General features: G+C 33.2%; 2 protein-coding genes across 2 annotated transcripts; both read left to right on the top strand.

The window, feature by feature from the left end:
- The first annotated feature begins 1,538 nt into the window (after positions 1-1,538).
- LOC138942837 (uncharacterized) lies at positions 1,539-11,774 on the top strand. Its single transcript, XM_070313308.1, has 21 exons — positions 1,539-1,687; positions 1,934-2,209; positions 2,407-2,557; positions 2,748-2,907; positions 2,978-3,241; positions 3,485-3,698; positions 3,765-4,080; positions 4,679-4,986; positions 5,282-5,608; positions 6,521-6,891; positions 7,036-7,136; positions 7,492-7,827; positions 7,936-8,345; positions 8,458-8,635; positions 8,876-9,038; positions 9,128-9,710; positions 9,798-9,935; positions 9,997-10,428; positions 10,499-10,802; positions 11,118-11,345; positions 11,613-11,774. Exons 1-21 carry the CDS (start codon positions 1,539-1,541, stop codon positions 11,772-11,774), a joined length of 5,571 nt encoding a protein of 1,856 aa, XP_070169409.1.
- Positions 11,775-12,756: 982 nt separating this feature from the next.
- Positions 12,757-18,632, top strand: LOC138942836 (uncharacterized). The gene is made up of 6 exons (XM_070313307.1): positions 12,757-13,050; positions 13,245-13,580; positions 13,947-16,227; positions 16,394-17,576; positions 17,767-18,339; positions 18,374-18,632. Exons 1-6 carry the CDS (start codon positions 12,757-12,759, stop codon positions 18,630-18,632), a joined length of 4,926 nt encoding a protein of 1,641 aa, XP_070169408.1.
- Positions 18,633-18,656: the final 24 nt, after the last annotated feature.

Genomic DNA, 18,656 nt, shown 5'->3' with positions numbered 1-18,656 from the left:
CGACGTTCGATGTAGAGTGGCATCTTGGAGAACGTATGGAGCTGATGATACGAGTGCTGCTCGACTTGAAAGAAACACAAAATAATTGCGAAAGTGTAAAATGTTTATTGTAAATATGTTAATATAAGAATATTGCAAAAAATATTGCGTTTTGTCTCTTTTAAATATTTGACATCCTCGACACGATTTTCATAATAAATATGTTACGAAAATTGTATGAGATGATAGGAACAAAGATAGATTTATTTCGTACTTTTAGTGTTCAAACTATAATAGATTATTAATATTTCTGAAGATTATGCCTGTTTATATATAAAATAATTATGTTTATAATTGGAAGAGAAATTTCTTTAATTACACATTTCTCTACATCTAGATATTATACTTCGATAAATAAGATTTAATAGATTATAAGCTTTTATCATTACTCGTTCAATTATCGACGATTATTTTGTAATCATTTGTTGGCAGCTTGGAACTCTACTATATCAGACTGTACCGCCTGATGTTAATATACCTTTGGAAAAATCTTTCCCGAGCGTAATTTATTAGCGTATATTAATTTGAGATCATTTTTAAAAAAATTTGAAAAATTAAAACACAAGTTTTTTTTTTTAAAGCAAATATAATAAAATAAAGTGAATGTATAAAAGATTATATATGTCGTATTAAGAAATAATTAATCTTTAGCGGTATCTAATCTGAATGAAGTATGTAAAACATCTGTATATATCCGTCACAGGATTCTATACAATATACCGGGTGGTTTATAAATAAATTGAACAAACTTTGGAGGTGAATTCTTCATAGAAAAACAAGAAAAGTGTCATAAATGCTATAAATGTCACAAATGTCAAAAATGTCATATGTCCGGAAATGCCGGATTTATGAATTATGTATACAATCGAAAGATTACATTCATTTCTCAGTATCATGGCCTGATTTAAATCCATTAGATTCTTATCTGTAGGAATATTCGAAAGTTCTAATTTTTATGTAACTAAAATTGCAAATGAGGAAACGCTTCACCGACACGTCAAAAGATGCCTACGAAATCACTCGTAACCGTGATAGGATCCTTGACAATCCGACGTGTCTATGCATTGTACATTGAAGCAAGTGGAGGACATTTTGAGCATTTTGTTGTGAATCGTGAATGTAGGTAAACAATTCAACTGAAGATGTATTACATTGGTCGTGTGCGTTATTTGTATAATGTATATATTATTCTATATATATAAAAGTCTGTGGTCCGTCATATACATTGAATCATCATCTTATATACATTCATATCATACTCATTCATATCATCATTCATTTATAGATAAAACAATAAAAGATCAAGGAATATGTGAATGAAAACAAGTTGTTTGAAACTTCAGTTTATATATTGAAATTATCATTGACGTTCAGTGAGGTTTTTATCGTATAGTGATTTATTATAAACTAGAGCAATTAATGTACTTTTTAAGAGGGATATGAATATATATCAGTATGAAATAGCATAAAGGATTGAATGGAATAAGTGGATAAAGGTCATGGCATTTCTTCAATTGCTTCTGAAAGCTAGAAAAATCGAAAAAGCTAGGTTAAACTATGAGGATGAGAAATTGAGATCGATTGAGATCTCCGAAGGTGTCAAGCCACGTTTCACTTTGAAGCAACGTCTCCGACGAAAGAGATTAAAGTAAGATCCATTAACTACTTGAAGCAATTGACCTACCTGCAAACAATCAATATTAATGTTAATCTTTAGAAATTTTTCTCTGTCATATTTTATTATATATCTACTTTTTTTAAAAAGTGCACAAGTGTTTCTATCAGATTTTTGACGACATTGTCTATTTAACGCGCCATAAATTCTTCTTTTTATTTAATTATTTTTTAATTTAAAAAAAAAATCGAACTGTCACGTGTAGTTATATTTCTATAGATACCGAAAGAAGGTTGAACACTTCTGGAGCCGAATAATTTCTCCCATAAAATATTCTTGGATTTACAAAAAGATGAAGCTTCTTCGAACGGATGGCACGCTCGAGAATTATATTCTGAAGAGCGTATTCGGATTTTTGGGCGGTATATTTCTCACATATATGTTCTTCGTATTTTTCGTGATTCAATTGAATTTCACCCTTTCGTCCGCCACGATGTTATGCTCGGTTCTTGGAATGATTCTCGCGCTTGGATTGGCATTTTCTTACCGTGTCAGGTGATTCTTTGTGAATTTCAATGATGACACAAATATATAAAGATATAAACATAAATTATGTAAATTATATAAAGATTCCGAATCTATAGACTATTTCGAAAAAGAAAGATCAGAATTATCTCAAACTTTTATCCCGTTATAATATACTTTTATCTTCTTCAACACACATTTTTCTACAAGTTCTTACAAATGAACAGGTGTATTGTATTCTTATTGCTGCCGCAATTTTTTTCTAAACGTGGCAGACAGGCCTTGATGGCCTATGCCTTTATTCTAACTCTTACCGGACCGGGAAAAAATACCTTGCACAATATCAGTGTCCTCTCGGAATCTTTAGTCTGTGGACAGGTAAGCTCTTATAGGTAAGTTCATTTATACAATATATTCTTTTTATGTATACGCATTATCCGATTCATACTTCCTTGAATCTATCATTGGTTTTATTGGTTCTTAGTTTTACAGATCATTAGATTTTTTCTTTAATCAAGAAATTACTTATTCACTTATTCGTTTTTACTAATATAAATCGCATCTGTAGGAGCAGTTGAAGCAAGTCTTAAAAAGTGTAATTGATCTAATAAAAGAACCGTTTTACGCTCTGAGAGACGCGATATCGAAAGTAATAAAGACAGTGAAGGTGGTTGTAAAGAAGATTAAGCGAACTCTCGTGGCCATCAAACGACTCGTGCTTAGTATACGTAAGTCAACTTTTACCTAGCGATTTCACGAATCCATCGATCACTGTAACTTGGAAAATGTATCTTTTAGTGAGAGTGATCACGTCGGTTTTTCAATGGCTCGGTAGCATCGTGAACATTTGCAACAAGAAATTGGGTACGCCATTTGACAGGTGTCAGAGAGTTTTCGATGGCGCGGTAGCTGACTGTAAGGCGAAGCTTGGCCCTCTTTTCGGAGGGATATGCAATTTGACGTACATCGTGAGCGCCTTGTGTTACATAGTGAAACCTTTAGACTTCATTTGCATGCTCGTGTCTTACATTGCCGATACCATAGTCGATGCTGTACGCAAAAGTACGTTTATTATAATTAATTAATATTTTTCTTCTTCTCATAAAAAATATATATAACATTATAAACTTTAAAGAATTCCTTTAAATAAAAATTTACAACTTTTTTTGGATAAGACTAAAAATTTACAAAAAAAAAATATATATATATATATATATTTATAACTTTACAAAGATATTAAATATTTTTATAAACCCTACGATATAATACGGGAACAATTTTAAAAGAGATCTCTTTCTCAAACAGAAATCAAAAAGTTCACTCGCCATATAAAAGCGATGTTTTACGTTAAAGTGAAATTTTCGCATTCTTTCCACTTTGAAACGAATCAGAGTAAAACTATCGAAGATATATCGACTGGTATAATTACCGAGGTGCGATCGAGGACCGATAGATTTTTAGCTGTTTTCGATTGGATGAGCTTTATGGCCACCTTTTTTATTTTGTTCATGCTGCTGAGGTAAAATTGAAGATATTATTTTAACAAGCTGCAATCTAATATTTGATAAATCGAGGTATTTTTTAGGATTGTACATTATCGGCATAAATGGTTAACAAAAGATCGTTTCGACAATCGATATCTGACTGATGATCTGCGCACTATCGATTTGATAAGAACGCGTCAGGAAAAGGAAACCATATTACCGTTAAACCGTCGCGAGAGAAATCAATATATTCCATTAACGTCCATCACATTGATTAAGGTAGAGAAAGTGAAACTTGCCAAATCCGCAGTATTCTTGTGCTTAACAACATTTAAAATATGTATCCACATGATGGCGGATTACAGTCTTTATTGGATCCTTAGCACTATTAGGTTTCATGGACGGATCGAAACAAAGGTATCTTAATTGCAAATATTGTTTTCAAAAAATCATTTGTGTTTCAATATTTTATGAAGTTTGGAATACTTTGAATAGGGGAAAGTATAGGGGTCAAACCGGTTACCTCTGTTTTTTCACGATAAGTGCCACTATCTTTCGCTAACTCGTGTTATTAGTCGTAGATTGATGCCAATATTATTTTGCGATGAAATTTTTTTTTCAACAATTAGCCTCATTTTCTCATAATTTAAAATACTAAAGATTAAAGACTACTAACGGCCGGCAAAATCTTTTTTTATCTCTGATTTTTCGTAGGAAGACAAATCTAAAAAAAATACCCGGTTTTATCTTACTTTCCCCTATATATTAAGTCTTTAAATAATCATTGATTGCGTGTTCCATGATAAATACAAGATACATAAGAAAGAGAAACATCAAAATACATTTGCAATATATTTTAAAAATTGAATTGAATTGATCAAAGGTTCTGATTTTGTTATCGTGATTCGCGCGAAATACTGAAATATCGGCAATCGAATGTACGATGACATAGAATAATCATGATGAAAAGTAATATCGCGTGATACGATGGCAAAACGTACATATCGATCTCTAGGTCCAACGACCCAATTCTGTAGGCGTCTATGTGTCTGGTAAGGGCTATCTTGCCGACCTTTATCGAAGCATCGTGAAAGCTTTCACGCCGCACGCGAAGGATGCGGAGATCGATATGATGCCCTGCCTTCCAGATCCCATCCCTCCGGATCTAGACAGATATACGCAGATTATGACGCTGATCGGTTTCTGTTGGATCATGGCGATATTCGAACCGTACGGATTGAGATTGCGGCACGTTGTGATGTGCAAATATTATCCGGAAAGAGCTAAGCAAAGAGCCGCTTGGTTATACAATCATATAATCAGGTAACGCACCTGTTCTGCAATTAGCTAACCAAGTATTTGAGCACTTTCCATATCAGATTTTATTCTAGTTACTATACAAAAAATGTTAATAAAATTTAATCAAACAATTACATTAAACGTTACATTTTATTATTTAATTGTTAACATTTTATTACTTAACTGCTTTTCATCAAAGCAAGCTTCGGCTTGCTTGATCGTACAACTCGTTTACTTACCACTACTCGCGTTTACTTTACGTAACGTAAATTTCATTCATACGAACCCGCATCTAGTCAATGGATCGAAATTCGTGCAGATCGAGAGGAAGTTTTCTGAAATTTGCACGGCGCCAGCTGCGCCGCAAGTTCGGCATGAGCGTAGGCGAGAGAATCGAGAGGGTCACGTTCGGAGAGCGATGCCTGGCAATCTGCCCGTTCCTGAACAAGTTATTCCCTCGGAAGCAGAATATGTGTCTTCTGTGCGGTGCCGTGGAACGTTCCGATCAGGAACCGCACGTTAAATGCGCCACACCTGATTGCGTCGGTTTGTTCTGCATTCAATGCTTCGCGGACTTGCAGAATCTCTGCACGATTTGCCGATCGCCCATCGAATACGGCGATTTGTCGGACATAAGTGAAGAAAGGTAAATTCTGTTAATAAGTTTCATATGCAGGATTAGGTAAGTTATTATTATTATTATTTTATTTATTTTTTTTTTTTTTAACTAAGTCAATTTTAAAAATTAACTAAGTTTACGTTAAAAGTTACTTAAGCAAAAACTCACCTAAAGTTGAGTTAAGAAATTGTAGCAAATTAGAAATTTGCACATTGCTTTCTCATAAAGGAATTTTATTTCGCTTACAAAGCTTAAGCTCCTTAAAGCAAGCGAGTTTTTCAATTTTAGCTTCCTAATGGAGGAAGCAAATTCAATACCAACTATCTTTTAATAAATCCTCTATTCATATAAAAAGATTTAACCCCGATGTCTTAGAATTTGCAATAGTTGAGACGTGTATAGACATTTCTCAAAAAGTTCAAAATTTTTGATAAAAAATAAACTCTTTTACCGATACTCATCGGTTTTATTTTTTATATCAAAATCTGTCAGATTAAGATATAAAATAACTTAAAAAGTACTTAACAAAAAAATACTTTATTATAATGTTTTGAAAAGCTCTCGAGATAGACTACAAGAATGCGGAATAAAAAGGGGGTTTTTATTTAAAAAATCAAAATTGACCTTCAATTGACCTTCAAGATTAAGTTTAAGGTCAAATTCAAGATCACCATTCGATAGAGCATACCCGATTTACTTAAAAAAATATTTGCGATTTTTTATAAAAGCCATTTATTTTCATTTTAAAAGGGATGTATGGGTGGTCTGGGACACCCTGTATATATTTCCTAAAAAAACATCATATTTCCGTTTCATCCTAAAAATATTTATATTTTTAGTATTAAGACATAATATCATATAAAGATGTGTATAATATAAATATTTGTTTCATTATGTTTGATAATTATGATCACATGATTATATTTTTGATCGCGTTAGAGATTCATCGGATGATGAATTGATAGCGAAAAAGAAACCTGTACCGATAGCTATAGATATCTGTAAAGAAGAGGAACCAATTATAGAAGAAAAACCTAAAGAAGAAAGAATACCGGAAGAAAGAATAGAAGAAAAACTGCCAGAAGAAGAAATAGCAGAAAGAGAAATACCAGAAGAAGAAATACCGAGAGAAGAACTACCAGAAGAAGTACCTAAAGAAAGAATACTAGAAGAAAGAATACCGGAAGAAAAAATACTTGAAGAAAGACAGAAAGAAAAAATTGACGAAATAATCGTAAAAAAAAAGGATAAAGCTGTACAAACGGATGACGATATCGATGAAAGTAGTTCAGAGTCGATCTATAGTTATAGTATGTACAATAACTATCTGTTATATATATATTCATATCACAAAAAAAATAAATATCTATTTCAAATCTATAATTTATCTCATGCATCGAAAGGAAAATTGATTGGAAATCAATGATAAAAATAATCATTGATACATATTTCAGCTTATCAAGAAAGATCATCGCGAGAGGTCGAAATTGAGCGTCGTAAAACGCCTTTCAAAGACGTCGAAGCCCAGAAAATAAGAGAAGATGTCACGATTCAAGTAAGACGTTGCCTTTTCTATTTCAGGATCTTAATTTATTATATTGTATATTGTTTAAAGAATAATAGAAGCTTTTCTAAACAGAGTTAATTTTTCAAGAGTGCAAATATACAAAAAACTTTTTCCGAATTGAAAAGATATAACTGTACATTAAAAAAAAAAAAAAAAAAATCACCGACATATTCTGTATGTAATATTAATTATTAAACAAAAAAAAAATTAATCGATTTTATGAAATGTTATAATTTTCTTAGTAAAAACCTATCATCTTAATTATGCTAATATGGAAAAAAGCGAATGGACCTTAATGACCAATAATCGATAATGGAGAACTAAGCTGTAAATGTATGGTCAGATTTTTAACGACCCATTGGCGAAGGAAATAACCTCGAGCAGTGAGGATCCGACGTCCTGTTTCGTGCTGAGAGCTCGTAGGAGACTTCGTACTAGGTTGAAAAGGAAATCCTGCTCTTCCCCGCGCAAGGACGATTTCAGCTCTTCTACGTCGATAGCGAATACCGAGTCCTGGCCCACGGAGGAACTAGATGAAGAGGAGGTGGTTCACATCGAAATAGACGATGGCTCCGAGAAACTACTCTTAAAGGATAGCGTTGCCAAAGAAAAGAAACGAAGCCGCGTAAGGAGAATCCTTGAGGCGCTCACGAAAATTCCTTGGCTCGGAAAGGAAACGGTATGCAATAAAATAACCTTCTTGTTACCTCGCTGACGTGTATCCATTTTATTTTTAATCAATTATTTCTTCGCTGGTCATTTACGACGAATTTTCATTCCCTTTTAGAAGAACGGTAGCGATAGAGAGGAATGGCGAACGAGAAAACTGTCTCTCGTAGATAGAATAGCTCGAATGCTTCCTGGAACTCGACACGTCTCGCCTGTTCGAACGAATATCTATCGACGAATCCGTACTACGAAAAAGGAGGCGAAGCGTAAAAAATCTTCTTCTTCCTCTATCTCCGACGAAGAAAATGAACAGAGCACTCTCCTGAAAACGCGCGATCGGCAAGTAGATTGTTTACAAATCATTTCGGACCATGATGATTCCGAAGATAATATTTACAACAGAAATTATGATTCGCATCGTGCACGACGCAGGACGATCTGTCGCCAACCAGATTCACACGAGCGAGCTGACGTTGTAAAGTTGAAATATCCTCACGAGAAGAAATTTACAACGAAAAAATTACCGAGGTACATCGAAGAGAGTAAAATTTGAAATAAATATTATGATACGATGAAGAAAAATCTGATGTGCGATATAGTTATTTTCTGTCTATATCATAACGTGTAACTCGTGCTTTAGGTATCTGCAGCCGATTTCAAAGGATACGGTATATTTCGAAGTAGACGAGATCAAAGACTCGCAATTAAAACGGAGATGCGTTCATCCGGGAGAGCGTATTAATATTTTATCAGATACCAAAACATCCCTCGATAATCAGGAGACGAATAAACGAAATATCTCTAATGATCATACTCGCGTATGCTATAACTGTTTCTTAGTTCCGTAATTAATCTTAATTTTCAACATCGATCTTTCGTGTATGTGCGATTATGAAACTTGCATAAAAATAGAAATATGTAATTTTATACGAATTAATTAAAACGTGTAAATATGTATATTTCTTATATTTTCTTCACAATATTAGAAATTTTTTATTGTAAATATATTTAATTCAACTATATTGAATTATGCATTAATAAAAGCTGAATTTATTTAGATTTCCCGCACTTGCACATCACAATTTTGCGATATTAAAGGAGACAATGAAGTTTGTCAATCGGATATGAGTACCACAAGCGAACATAATAACGAAATATCCGAAGCGAACGGAATGTCGGAAACGGACAACGAATTACTGATTATCGATTGGCAAAAATCAGGTTAGGGGATAGTGATCTTTCGATTGAAAATTCTACACGAAGAAGAGAACAGAATATTTAATCAAACTGCTTATTCGTCCAATTTTCAGGAAAGAAGATGAAAGAAGTCGCTACAAAAGGAACATCAACGGATGCTGAGATAGGTATTGAGACGGATCAAAAAGTTCCAGAAAAAGTTGTAATTGAGGATAATCAGAGAAAATCTTTAGCGAAAAATGACGGAGGGATTATAGAGTTAAATGATATTGCGGAAGAAAAAGATGGAAAAGAATACTCTGTCAAAGAAGAACAAACTAGAAACCTAGAAGCGAGTAAAGACGTGAAAGCATCAAGAGTAAATGAAAAAGCTCACGTCACGTACCAAGGAAAAGAGCATGAAAAATTTGTCGAGAAAAAATTAACGAAGCAACCGGAAACAGCGAAGGGAACACGTATAGGCGATACAAAAATGGCAAAATCCACGGAGTTTGAAGAAGACATTGAAACGTTGAAGAAAGACAGGCAGATCGGTATCCAAACGAATCTGCAAAAATCCAAAAGATACAAGAAAAGTGCAAAGATACCGCGTATTGACGCCAACATTTTCAAAGCTTGCTTAAAGGGAAAAGAAGACAAGAGAGACGAGAAAAGAGGAAAACAATGGATCGATAAATGTGAATATTATAAGATAAGGTATAAAATGTATATAACGAGAAAAATATTAAAAATTATAATTAATCTACGAGTCTTATACGAAAAGTTTTCGATGACGTTTTACAGCGAATCTGGGAGTAGTTCACCGCGAGAAGAACGAAAATCTTGCGACAAGGCAACATTAATTAAGGAGAAGCAATATAATAGAAAAAGGAAACAAAAAAGAACTTGTGATCGTGATGTGCATGCTCAAAGACATTCCAGGTAACGTACACACGTTTAAGTTTTACGTTTACGACTTTCTGATATCAATGACTATATATAGTACGCGACATGCAGAAGAATTTTTCCGTACAAATCGAGCAGAAAAACGTTCCGATGTTCAAAGACATGGAAAAATCGCTTCTACGTTTAGGCCAGCCATTGAATTAAGTGAAGATCGTCAAACTCAGTGTAATATTCGTGACACGAGAGATGTTCGAGGAAGACAGGATGGCGCTTGCGTTTCAAAGTTTACAAACGTGCCAGAAGTTTGGTCTTGTAATGTTCAATCGCAATTTCGGGCACCTGACCAAATAATTCACAGTCAAGATTATAATTATTGGAATGAACGGAAATTTCTGAGTCCGCGTAACGCGCACGTTATAGGCAAACCTTACAGATGTTATAGACAAGCTAAAAATACTTATGCAGGTGAAATGTCACGTTATGTCCCAAGTTACGCAGATGTTCGTTCATCAGAGCTTGCAAAAATAAGGTACTAAAAAAGCGATATTTCAAAAACAAAAATAAGAGAAAAATTTATAATTTTCTTATAATTATTGCAGTTCATTACAAGAAAAATCACAAATGAGAAAGACAAAATACGATGTTAATGTCCGCGAAACTAGACTGGAGACACCTATGTTGAAAAAATATCTACCGCCATATCAAACACCGGGGTTAATAGAAGAATTGAAAGAACATGATAGAATGAGATTAATCCAGGAATGTGAAGCTAAAAGATGGACGACATCGAGCGCTCTTCGAAGCGCGAAGGATTCTTCGTTAAGCGCTAAATCGATAGATCCTGTATCCTGTGATACTTCTATTACATGCGATGCTCATGAATCTGTCAGCAGATTAACTTCAGTAAGAAAATTTATCTTATTTCCATATTATCCAAAAGTTGATAGAGAATTTTTATACTTTGTTATGTATTTCATATGTTTTTAATATATGTATATCAATACAATTTAATGATTTTCTTTTAATTATAAGTACTTAATAAATAAATAAATTAATCCCTTTTTTTTATCATATTCCTTAATTAATCCTTATGTACGTTTGTTAGAGAGATTGTGTGTTTTTATTACGATTATATATGTATAACAATATGTAGTCACTGTGGAGATAAAAGGTTAAAGATATATAATATCTCTTATTTTTTATATGATATTTTCCAAGGTCTCCACAAAGCTAAACGAGGGGAATAACCTTCCTTATCAAGAAACGCAAATCTTTAAAGATGTGATGTGTGAGTTTCGGGAGAAGGTGATGGAAACCGAAAAGCCTCTAATATCAATATTTCAGCGCGCAGACAAATATAAAGATTTAAAACAATTGTTTCCCCTTACGGATAAAGATCGTAGAGGAATTATGTCAAAGTGTGATAAAGCTATTAATAGGCTTAAGGTATAATCAAAAAATTTAATCATATAAACAAAAGAAAGAAATTATCAGAAATTAGGATAGTCGTAATAGATTGTGCGCGCGTAAACTATATAATTCTTAATTATAGATTATTCAGTAATATTTAATATTTTGTCATTCAAAATGCTCAAACCAAGCAACTTGAAATTAATTTACGCTCTTCAGTTGTTTCGTAGATAAATAATTTATATTTTAATATAACATAATTAATATTGTAATTAATATCTATATTTTCAGCCAATGTATGAGAAATATAAAGAAGAGTGCGGTACAATTCACAAAGTGAAAGAAAGATTTCAAAGTGAATCGTTTAGCGAAATGTCATCAGTTTGTAATTATCCTGGCAAATATTATCGATCTAGTGTTTCGACTTCAACCGATGAAACGGATGATAATGATGATATCCCATAAACGTATAATGGTGTTGCCGCGAAGGATCTTTGTAATCAGATTAGAATTTTATTATTCAAATGTTTATAATAATAAAATTTTTATAATAATTAAAGTTTATATAATTAAATAATTAATCTTTATTAAATATTATTGAAATGAGAGAGTAATAAAAAAAGTCAAAGTAGGAATGGAATTGATAATTTTTGTTTTTATGTTGCATTTCTCAATTATATTTCCAGATTACTAGATTACACTTTTAATAATTAAAAATATTTTTTATTTTGCAGTAAGTATATAGATATATATTTTTTTCATTTTCTTCAACATACAAGAGATATTATTTTTAGGTTATTATGATTTTTATTTTTTTTTATTATTTTTAATAATAAATTTCAAGATTCTCGGCCATAATAGAAAATCCATATTGAGGATGAAATAATGCGGTTTAATAAAACTCGGAATTAATCATATCTATGACATGTTATAAAAATGAAAGGCATGTAATTTATTTTTTGATATTCTATTTTTTTGTCATTAGAAGAAGCCATCATTCAGTGTCAGTGTTAATATAATGTGACAGTTAACCAAGTAGTTGAAATTTTTAAGTATGTAATAATAGAGAGAAATAACGAAGAGAAGAAAATTAGCGCATTTTATCTATATAGTAGTAAAGCTGAAGGAAATCATGAAAAACGGTAATGGGATTAAAAAATTGGTTCGGCCAGAGGTGATTAGTATTAAAAGTCGAAACGAGCGGAAAAGCGATAAATTCTCAAACGGCAAAAAATTTAAAGACTCAAGAGACAGGACAGAATATTTTTTATATCAGAGACCCTCTTGCGCAATACAACCGTAGCTTATCCTTTTCGTGACTTATGAAAAATCACAAGCTTTCCGTAGATGTTGATTTTGATAAAACTAGGAAAATTGAAAGAAGATAGGAAGAAATTTTAAAAATATTGACTTCTGCCATAAAATTGAGGAGAAGAAATAAAATATCATGAGAGCACAAGAGTTAGAAAATGAGGGGTATAAAAATGATAAGAAAGTACCGGAAGCGAATTGCGTGCTCGCTTTGAGAACATGCAGAGGAGACAAAATCAATAGAGAAACCTGCGCGAATGTATCGACGAGAAAGGATGAATTGCTCATGCACGATGAAAGAATCAATTCGACAAAATTGAGTGAGATAATTAACAAAGAGATAAACAATTCTATTAAAAAGATCAACACCTCTATTAAAGACGCCGTGCAAACTATCGTGAAACAGTGCTCAATGGTACCTAGGATGCAAGTATCCACTTTGGGAATTTTTTATACTCTTTCTTCGTAGATATTTTATACGTTTTTTTTTTTTTTACAAAAATAAATCTAACAAAGATTCAATTATAATATCAAAAAGATCTTTTCGTTTCTTCAAATTTATAATTTGTTATGAAAATAGAATTGATTAATCAAGATTGATAAACATAAATCTCTTTCAAATAGGAAGAGAAAAAGCCGATTTTGCATTGTTCGAAGAAGTCTGAACAAAAATCGTGTCAATCTCATATAATGGAAAAATATCGTAACAATTCGCCCAATGTTTGTAGCAATCAACAAACAACACGTCGTGCTTCACGTCAGTATAATTATCTGTCCATGCGCGATAACTCGTATCCATACACCGAAACACATGAGGATACAATACTGTTACCTGTGAAAAATAAAGTTAATAACAAAAAGAAAAGTGAGAGATCACCGAATAATATAAATACCGACAATCGAAAAATGACCGGAAATGTCAATATTTATATTTGCTCGGAAGCTAAAAATAATAGCCAGGTAAACAATGCGCCAACGTATCATCATTGAATAATCTTTTTTTATATCAAATATAATTTCTAAAAATATAAAATATTTAAACGTAATATATAAAAAGTTAATTGTCAATTTATATAAAAGAGAAATATCATATTCGTTTTTCATAATTAATATAAAAAAAAATTTTCTTCAGTCGTTTATTGAAAAAACCAATAAGAACAATAGCGATTCCATAAATCCAAAAAAACTAATAAAAAATATCAAATATTAAAGTTAATTGTATCTTGTAATTACTATATTACAATTATTTTACTATACAATAATACCCCCCATATAATGTTACATAAAATACAATTTAACACAATTTAATTATAATTGAACATATAGGAGAAAAACAAGGAAAAATCGAAACTTGGATTAAGCACAGACCCAACTGCTACAAGTTCCAATACAACTACTGAGCAATTAAATTCACGAAGCGCCAGCGTATCATCGTGCAAGCTGATAAACAGCATACAAGAAAAACGAAAGAAACTGCAAGCGCAGCAGCTGTCTAATTCTATTCACAAAGAGCGCAGCAGCCATAACATCGTTTGCGATAACAAAATATTGTGCAGCATCTCCGCGAAAGAATCGAGCGAGTTCAGCAAGGAGAAGATAACTGTCAGCGACGATGACATCGAATACAAGGACACGATCTCATCGACCAGGGACGGTTGCTGTTGTAAGGATACGAGTTTCAGCAGTATAGATCTTGGGCAGGATTTGTCGGATTCTGCAGTTCCATGCTCAGATTTTAATATATGCGACAATTTTAGACGTCTACAATCTTGGACCACTATTTATCCTTCAGAAGCGAGAACCATATTGAACGTCAGTGATGCCTCTTTATCAAATGCGATTTGCACTAATGTAGAACAGAGGGATTACGTTAAAAGTGACGTTCGAAGTAACGTTTGCGAAAATAATAGTGCATACACGGTATGCCATGCGGTCGATGGCAGCAGATGGTTACCGAAATCGATTTATACAGATTGCGTTACATATGATGAAGTTCCTAAAGAGCATTTCGCAGACAGCTGTAAATATCAAAATAAAAAATTTCAGGATTCGATACTAAATCGTAATAATGTTTGGAAGAAACAGATCGAGTATAAACTATTGCAACAACCTTCCGAAAGTTGCCAAAGGGAACACACTACTCGACAACGGTCCACATGTAGTTGTATTGCGGAAGAGGAAGAAGATTGCTTCACGAACATCGACAAAGTGGAGGAAAAGTTTTCTGAAAATGTATGCAATAATATAAAATGTTTAGAAAAAAGATCTGTTTGCCGAATACCTTCTAGCAGATTAGTCGAGACTGCAACTGTATGCGAGATACCGTTTAATACTATTGGAGAATGCGTCGAGCAAACGCAAACGTGCGAGAGTATGTTCGAAGATTCAACGAAATGTCCGAAAGGCAAATGTAACAAGGATGTAAAAATATCTATTTGTCAAACATCCTCTAGTAAATTAGATAAAAATGCAACTATATGCGAAACTGTGTCGTTCAGCGTTGCTAGAGACCGTTTCGAGAAGATGCAAACGTGTAAAAATACGTTTGAGAATTCCGTGAAATGTTTAAAAGATACCACTATGTACGAAACAACGTTTGGAAATTCCGAAGAACTTACACAAGTCACGAGAGTTTGTAAGGAGTTTGTTACCGAAGAGTCTCCGGAAGATATCACAGTTTGCAGGAGAATGTTTGGCGAACCAAAAGGGTCTCCGGAAGAAGTAATAGTTGGCGAGGCACTTCCTGACGCCGAAGAAGCCCCAAAGGGAACAATTTGTAAGAAGATTTCTGACTTGAACTTTGTTAACCAGGACAATGATAAGAGTGTATTCTTAAACGACGCAAAAGATAACCTTGCGAAAGGAAATGCAAATAGCTCCAACTTAAATATTGAGAAAAAGAAAAGTGAAAATCCTAAAACAGTAATACAACTAGATAATAATGTTGCTCTTATTAATTTTACGGGAGAAAAATCTGCCAACGATATAAAGCAAGATGAACAGATCAAAGAAACTGTTTCGAATCATTTATCGAAAATTTCGACTGTTTCTGTTGAACCGATTAAAGATTCTTTCTCTAAACCATTGTCAAAAATTATTTACTCTACAACATTACCGCAGACGCAACTTTCTGATCATCCAAATCTTGTTTCGTACCTCAATGAGAAAGAAACATCGAAGACTCTTGTCAATAAGCGAAAAACTACAATACAATTATCGCCTAATCAGCCAATGAGAAATGATTTTCGGCAACCAAGCAAGGATCCTACGACACGAAATTCAGCATCAAATAAAGTTAATCAATCTGAAGAAAGAATGCAAGTAGAATTGAAAGAAGAAGAAGAGAGTCGAGATATCTCAAAAGGAAGAAGAACGACAGAGGAAAAACCGAGAGATTCATTTTTAAATCGATCAGTTAAAAAACTGATCGATGTGATTAAACTTGGTAGGATGAAAATTAAAGAAAGGACAGAAACGGAAAAAGATATACCAAAAAAAATAATTGTAGATAGTATAAAAGATGTTGGAAAATCGGATACTGTTTTTAAAAAAGATAAAATTAGTGAAAAAATTACAATGCCAGTGAGATATCCGCTCACAAGCAGAGGTAAATTATAAATTAATTTAACTTGACAATTTAATTATATAAAGCTTTCATAATTGCCCTTTCATAAATCTTTTACGATATTTTATGTTTTAATTTAAAAATATATAAATAAATATTATCATTTTACTTAATTCGATGCAATATTGTATCAATTCTATATTTATAGAAATGACTAAGAAAGCTGAAACTATTGCAAGACCAAAGCCAACTGCACCGATAACTCACTTTGCGGTTTCTGACGGGATTAAGAAAATGATTCCTAGCACGAATAAGACAACGCCTAAATTATTGCGCATTATTGCAGAGAAAAAATCGCATCTTCCTCTAACCGTAACGACAGTTGATCCTAAAAAGCTTAAAGAAGAATTTATTCCAGTTGATGTTATTGAAAAAAAATATATCGATCAGGAAGAAATCCCAGAAGAAGAAGTGATTCCGCAAGAACCTATCCCTGCAGAAATCGCGAAAGAATTAGAAGCAGAAAAATTAATAGCGAAAGAATTAAAAGCAGAAGAATTAATTGCAAAAGAGTTAAAAGCAGAAGAATTAATTGCAAAAGAATTAAAAGCAGAAGAATTAATTGTAACAGAATTAAAAGCAGAAGAATTAATCGCGAAAGAATTAAAAGCAGAAGAATTAATCGCGCCTGAAGTAAAAGTTGCCGAAATCGAAACGAGTGTTAAAGATATTCCAGAAGATGCTGCAGATATTTCAAAAGATGTTACCGATGAAGATAAAATTCTAACAGATATAGACGAGATAAGCAAAACTTATGTGGCCTGTCCGCAGAAGAAGCTAGAAGAAGAGGTACAAAAATCCATCCCTTGTAAATGCGTTCTACCTTCTGAACCAAAAGATCCTTCGTGCTCGATTGCCACGTGCACAACGATCGATGTACTCTGTCCGCAGAAGAAACCAGGAGAAGAATTACCCGAGTCTATCTCTTGTAAGCGAGGACTATTTTCCGATCTGAATAAGTGCCCATGTTCGATTGCCAAATGCGCAAAGTGCATTAACATTCTCGAAGCTAGTCTTCACAAGGACAGTGAATTTGAACAGAAAAAGAATTACCGCGCGTATTGTCATTTGTCGACAGCGCAATGCACTTGTGTATCGACACAATACTTGAAGAATTGCTTTAAGACTGATAAACCTAGATTTTATAGTATGTCACCTACGAATATGAGTTCGTATTACTGCAGAAATTGTTATGGAATAAAGAAAGAATGCATGAATTGTTACGGAACAAAAGAAGAATGTAGAAAGGCTGCGATCCATTGTCAGCTTGACGAAAAATGTAAATGGTGTACAATGCGCAACAATTGTTCAAGGACAATTGATAAGTGCAGGTATGATGTAGTAAAATCTTCTTACGGTACTGTATAAAATTAAAGATATTTATAAATATCGAAATATTTATTAAAAATTAGAAATTTAAATAGATATTTTAATTGAAAATTGAAAAATAAAAATATCAATATATATATACAAATCTGTATTCCCTTCTTTTTCTCATAAATTCTCGAAATATTTGGACAGATGTAGATCACTAGTAAATTGCATCAACTGCTACAGATCAAGAGATCGATGTTGTTGCGTTACATTCGTTCCGGTAGATAGTCACATAGTCGAAGCAAACTGCAATTACAAGAAAGCAATGATTTGTCTGTACTGTGATAATCGTCAAGATAAGTGCACGTGCAGAGCACCGATCGAAAAATGTTTGTGCTGCGGGTTGCCATCAGATGTTTGTGACTGCCAAAATGATGAAGATCACAGTAATAACCGCGAAAGAATTGCCAAAAAGCCGGATAAGGATCGATCGATCCGGGTTACCAGTTGGAAGCCGAAAAGAGAAATTAGGCGATATTTCGCGAGAAATCTAGAGGACTTTCCGTCAGATTCTATCGAAGAGTGTTACTGCTACGGGAAACCGAAACAACAACGGCGCGAGGAACTACCTTATCAGCGGTTGAATATCTTCTCGGATGTGATGAACGAGCTACAGCAAAAGATGAGCGAGTCCGTATGCTGTTCACGATGCTGGAGAAATCCGTGTTGCTGCGAATCGCAGATTGATCAAGATAAAGGAAAGGATAAAAGAAAACCCAATGTTGGGTAATGTGGCTGCCGGAAAATATTCTGGAACAATGTTAAAACTTTACGAAATTATTTTTATCTCATTAATTAGATATCATAAAACAGAAAAGTCGCCTAAGAGCAAGTTGCCGAATAATTGCCGATTGAGCCCCAGAAACGAATATAAAAACATTATTAAAAAATCGATATTAATACGACACATTGATTGCGTTTGTAAATTATCGCCATGCAGATGCAGGAAAAACGGATTATACAAAAAACCATTGGCAAAATGTTATTATTGCAAAAGTTTGCCTTGCACGTAAGTAGATTAAACTATACATAAATAA

This window comes from Polyergus mexicanus, unplaced genomic scaffold, assembly GCF_030449975.1.
Source record: "Polyergus mexicanus isolate NDT 795.1 unplaced genomic scaffold, iyPolMexi1.0 SCAF_24, whole genome shotgun sequence".
Classification (NCBI taxonomy): Eukaryota; Metazoa; Arthropoda; class Insecta; order Hymenoptera; family Formicidae; genus Polyergus; species Polyergus mexicanus.
The sequence above is the reverse complement of the archived record's forward strand: the minus strand, read 5'-3'. Positions and strand labels throughout refer to the sequence as shown.

What these genes read in the sequence shown, in the direction of transcription:
- LOC138942837 (XM_070313308.1), top strand. Translation starts at nt 1,539, where the DNA reads ATGGCATTTCTTCAATTGCTTCTGAAAGCTAGAAAAATCGAAAAAGCT. An exon ending in TATCGATTGGCAAAAATCAG is followed by an intron (nt 9,039 to 9,127) that starts GTTAGGGGATAG and finishes TCCAATTTTCAG; the next exon opens with GAAAGAAGATGAAAGAAGTC. An exon ending in CATGCTCAAAGACATTCCAG is followed by an intron (nt 9,936 to 9,996) that starts GTAACGTACACA and finishes GACTATATATAG; the next exon opens with TACGCGACATGCAGAAGAAT.
- LOC138942836 (XM_070313307.1), top strand. Translation starts at nt 12,757, where the DNA reads ATGAGAGCACAAGAGTTAGAAAATGAGGGGTATAAAAATGATAAGAAA. An exon ending in CAATGGTACCTAGGATGCAA is followed by an intron (nt 13,051 to 13,244) that starts GTATCCACTTTG and finishes TCTTTCAAATAG; the next exon opens with GAAGAGAAAAAGCCGATTTT. An exon ending in ATATCCGCTCACAAGCAGAG is followed by an intron (nt 16,228 to 16,393) that starts GTAAATTATAAA and finishes CTATATTTATAG; the next exon opens with AAATGACTAAGAAAGCTGAA.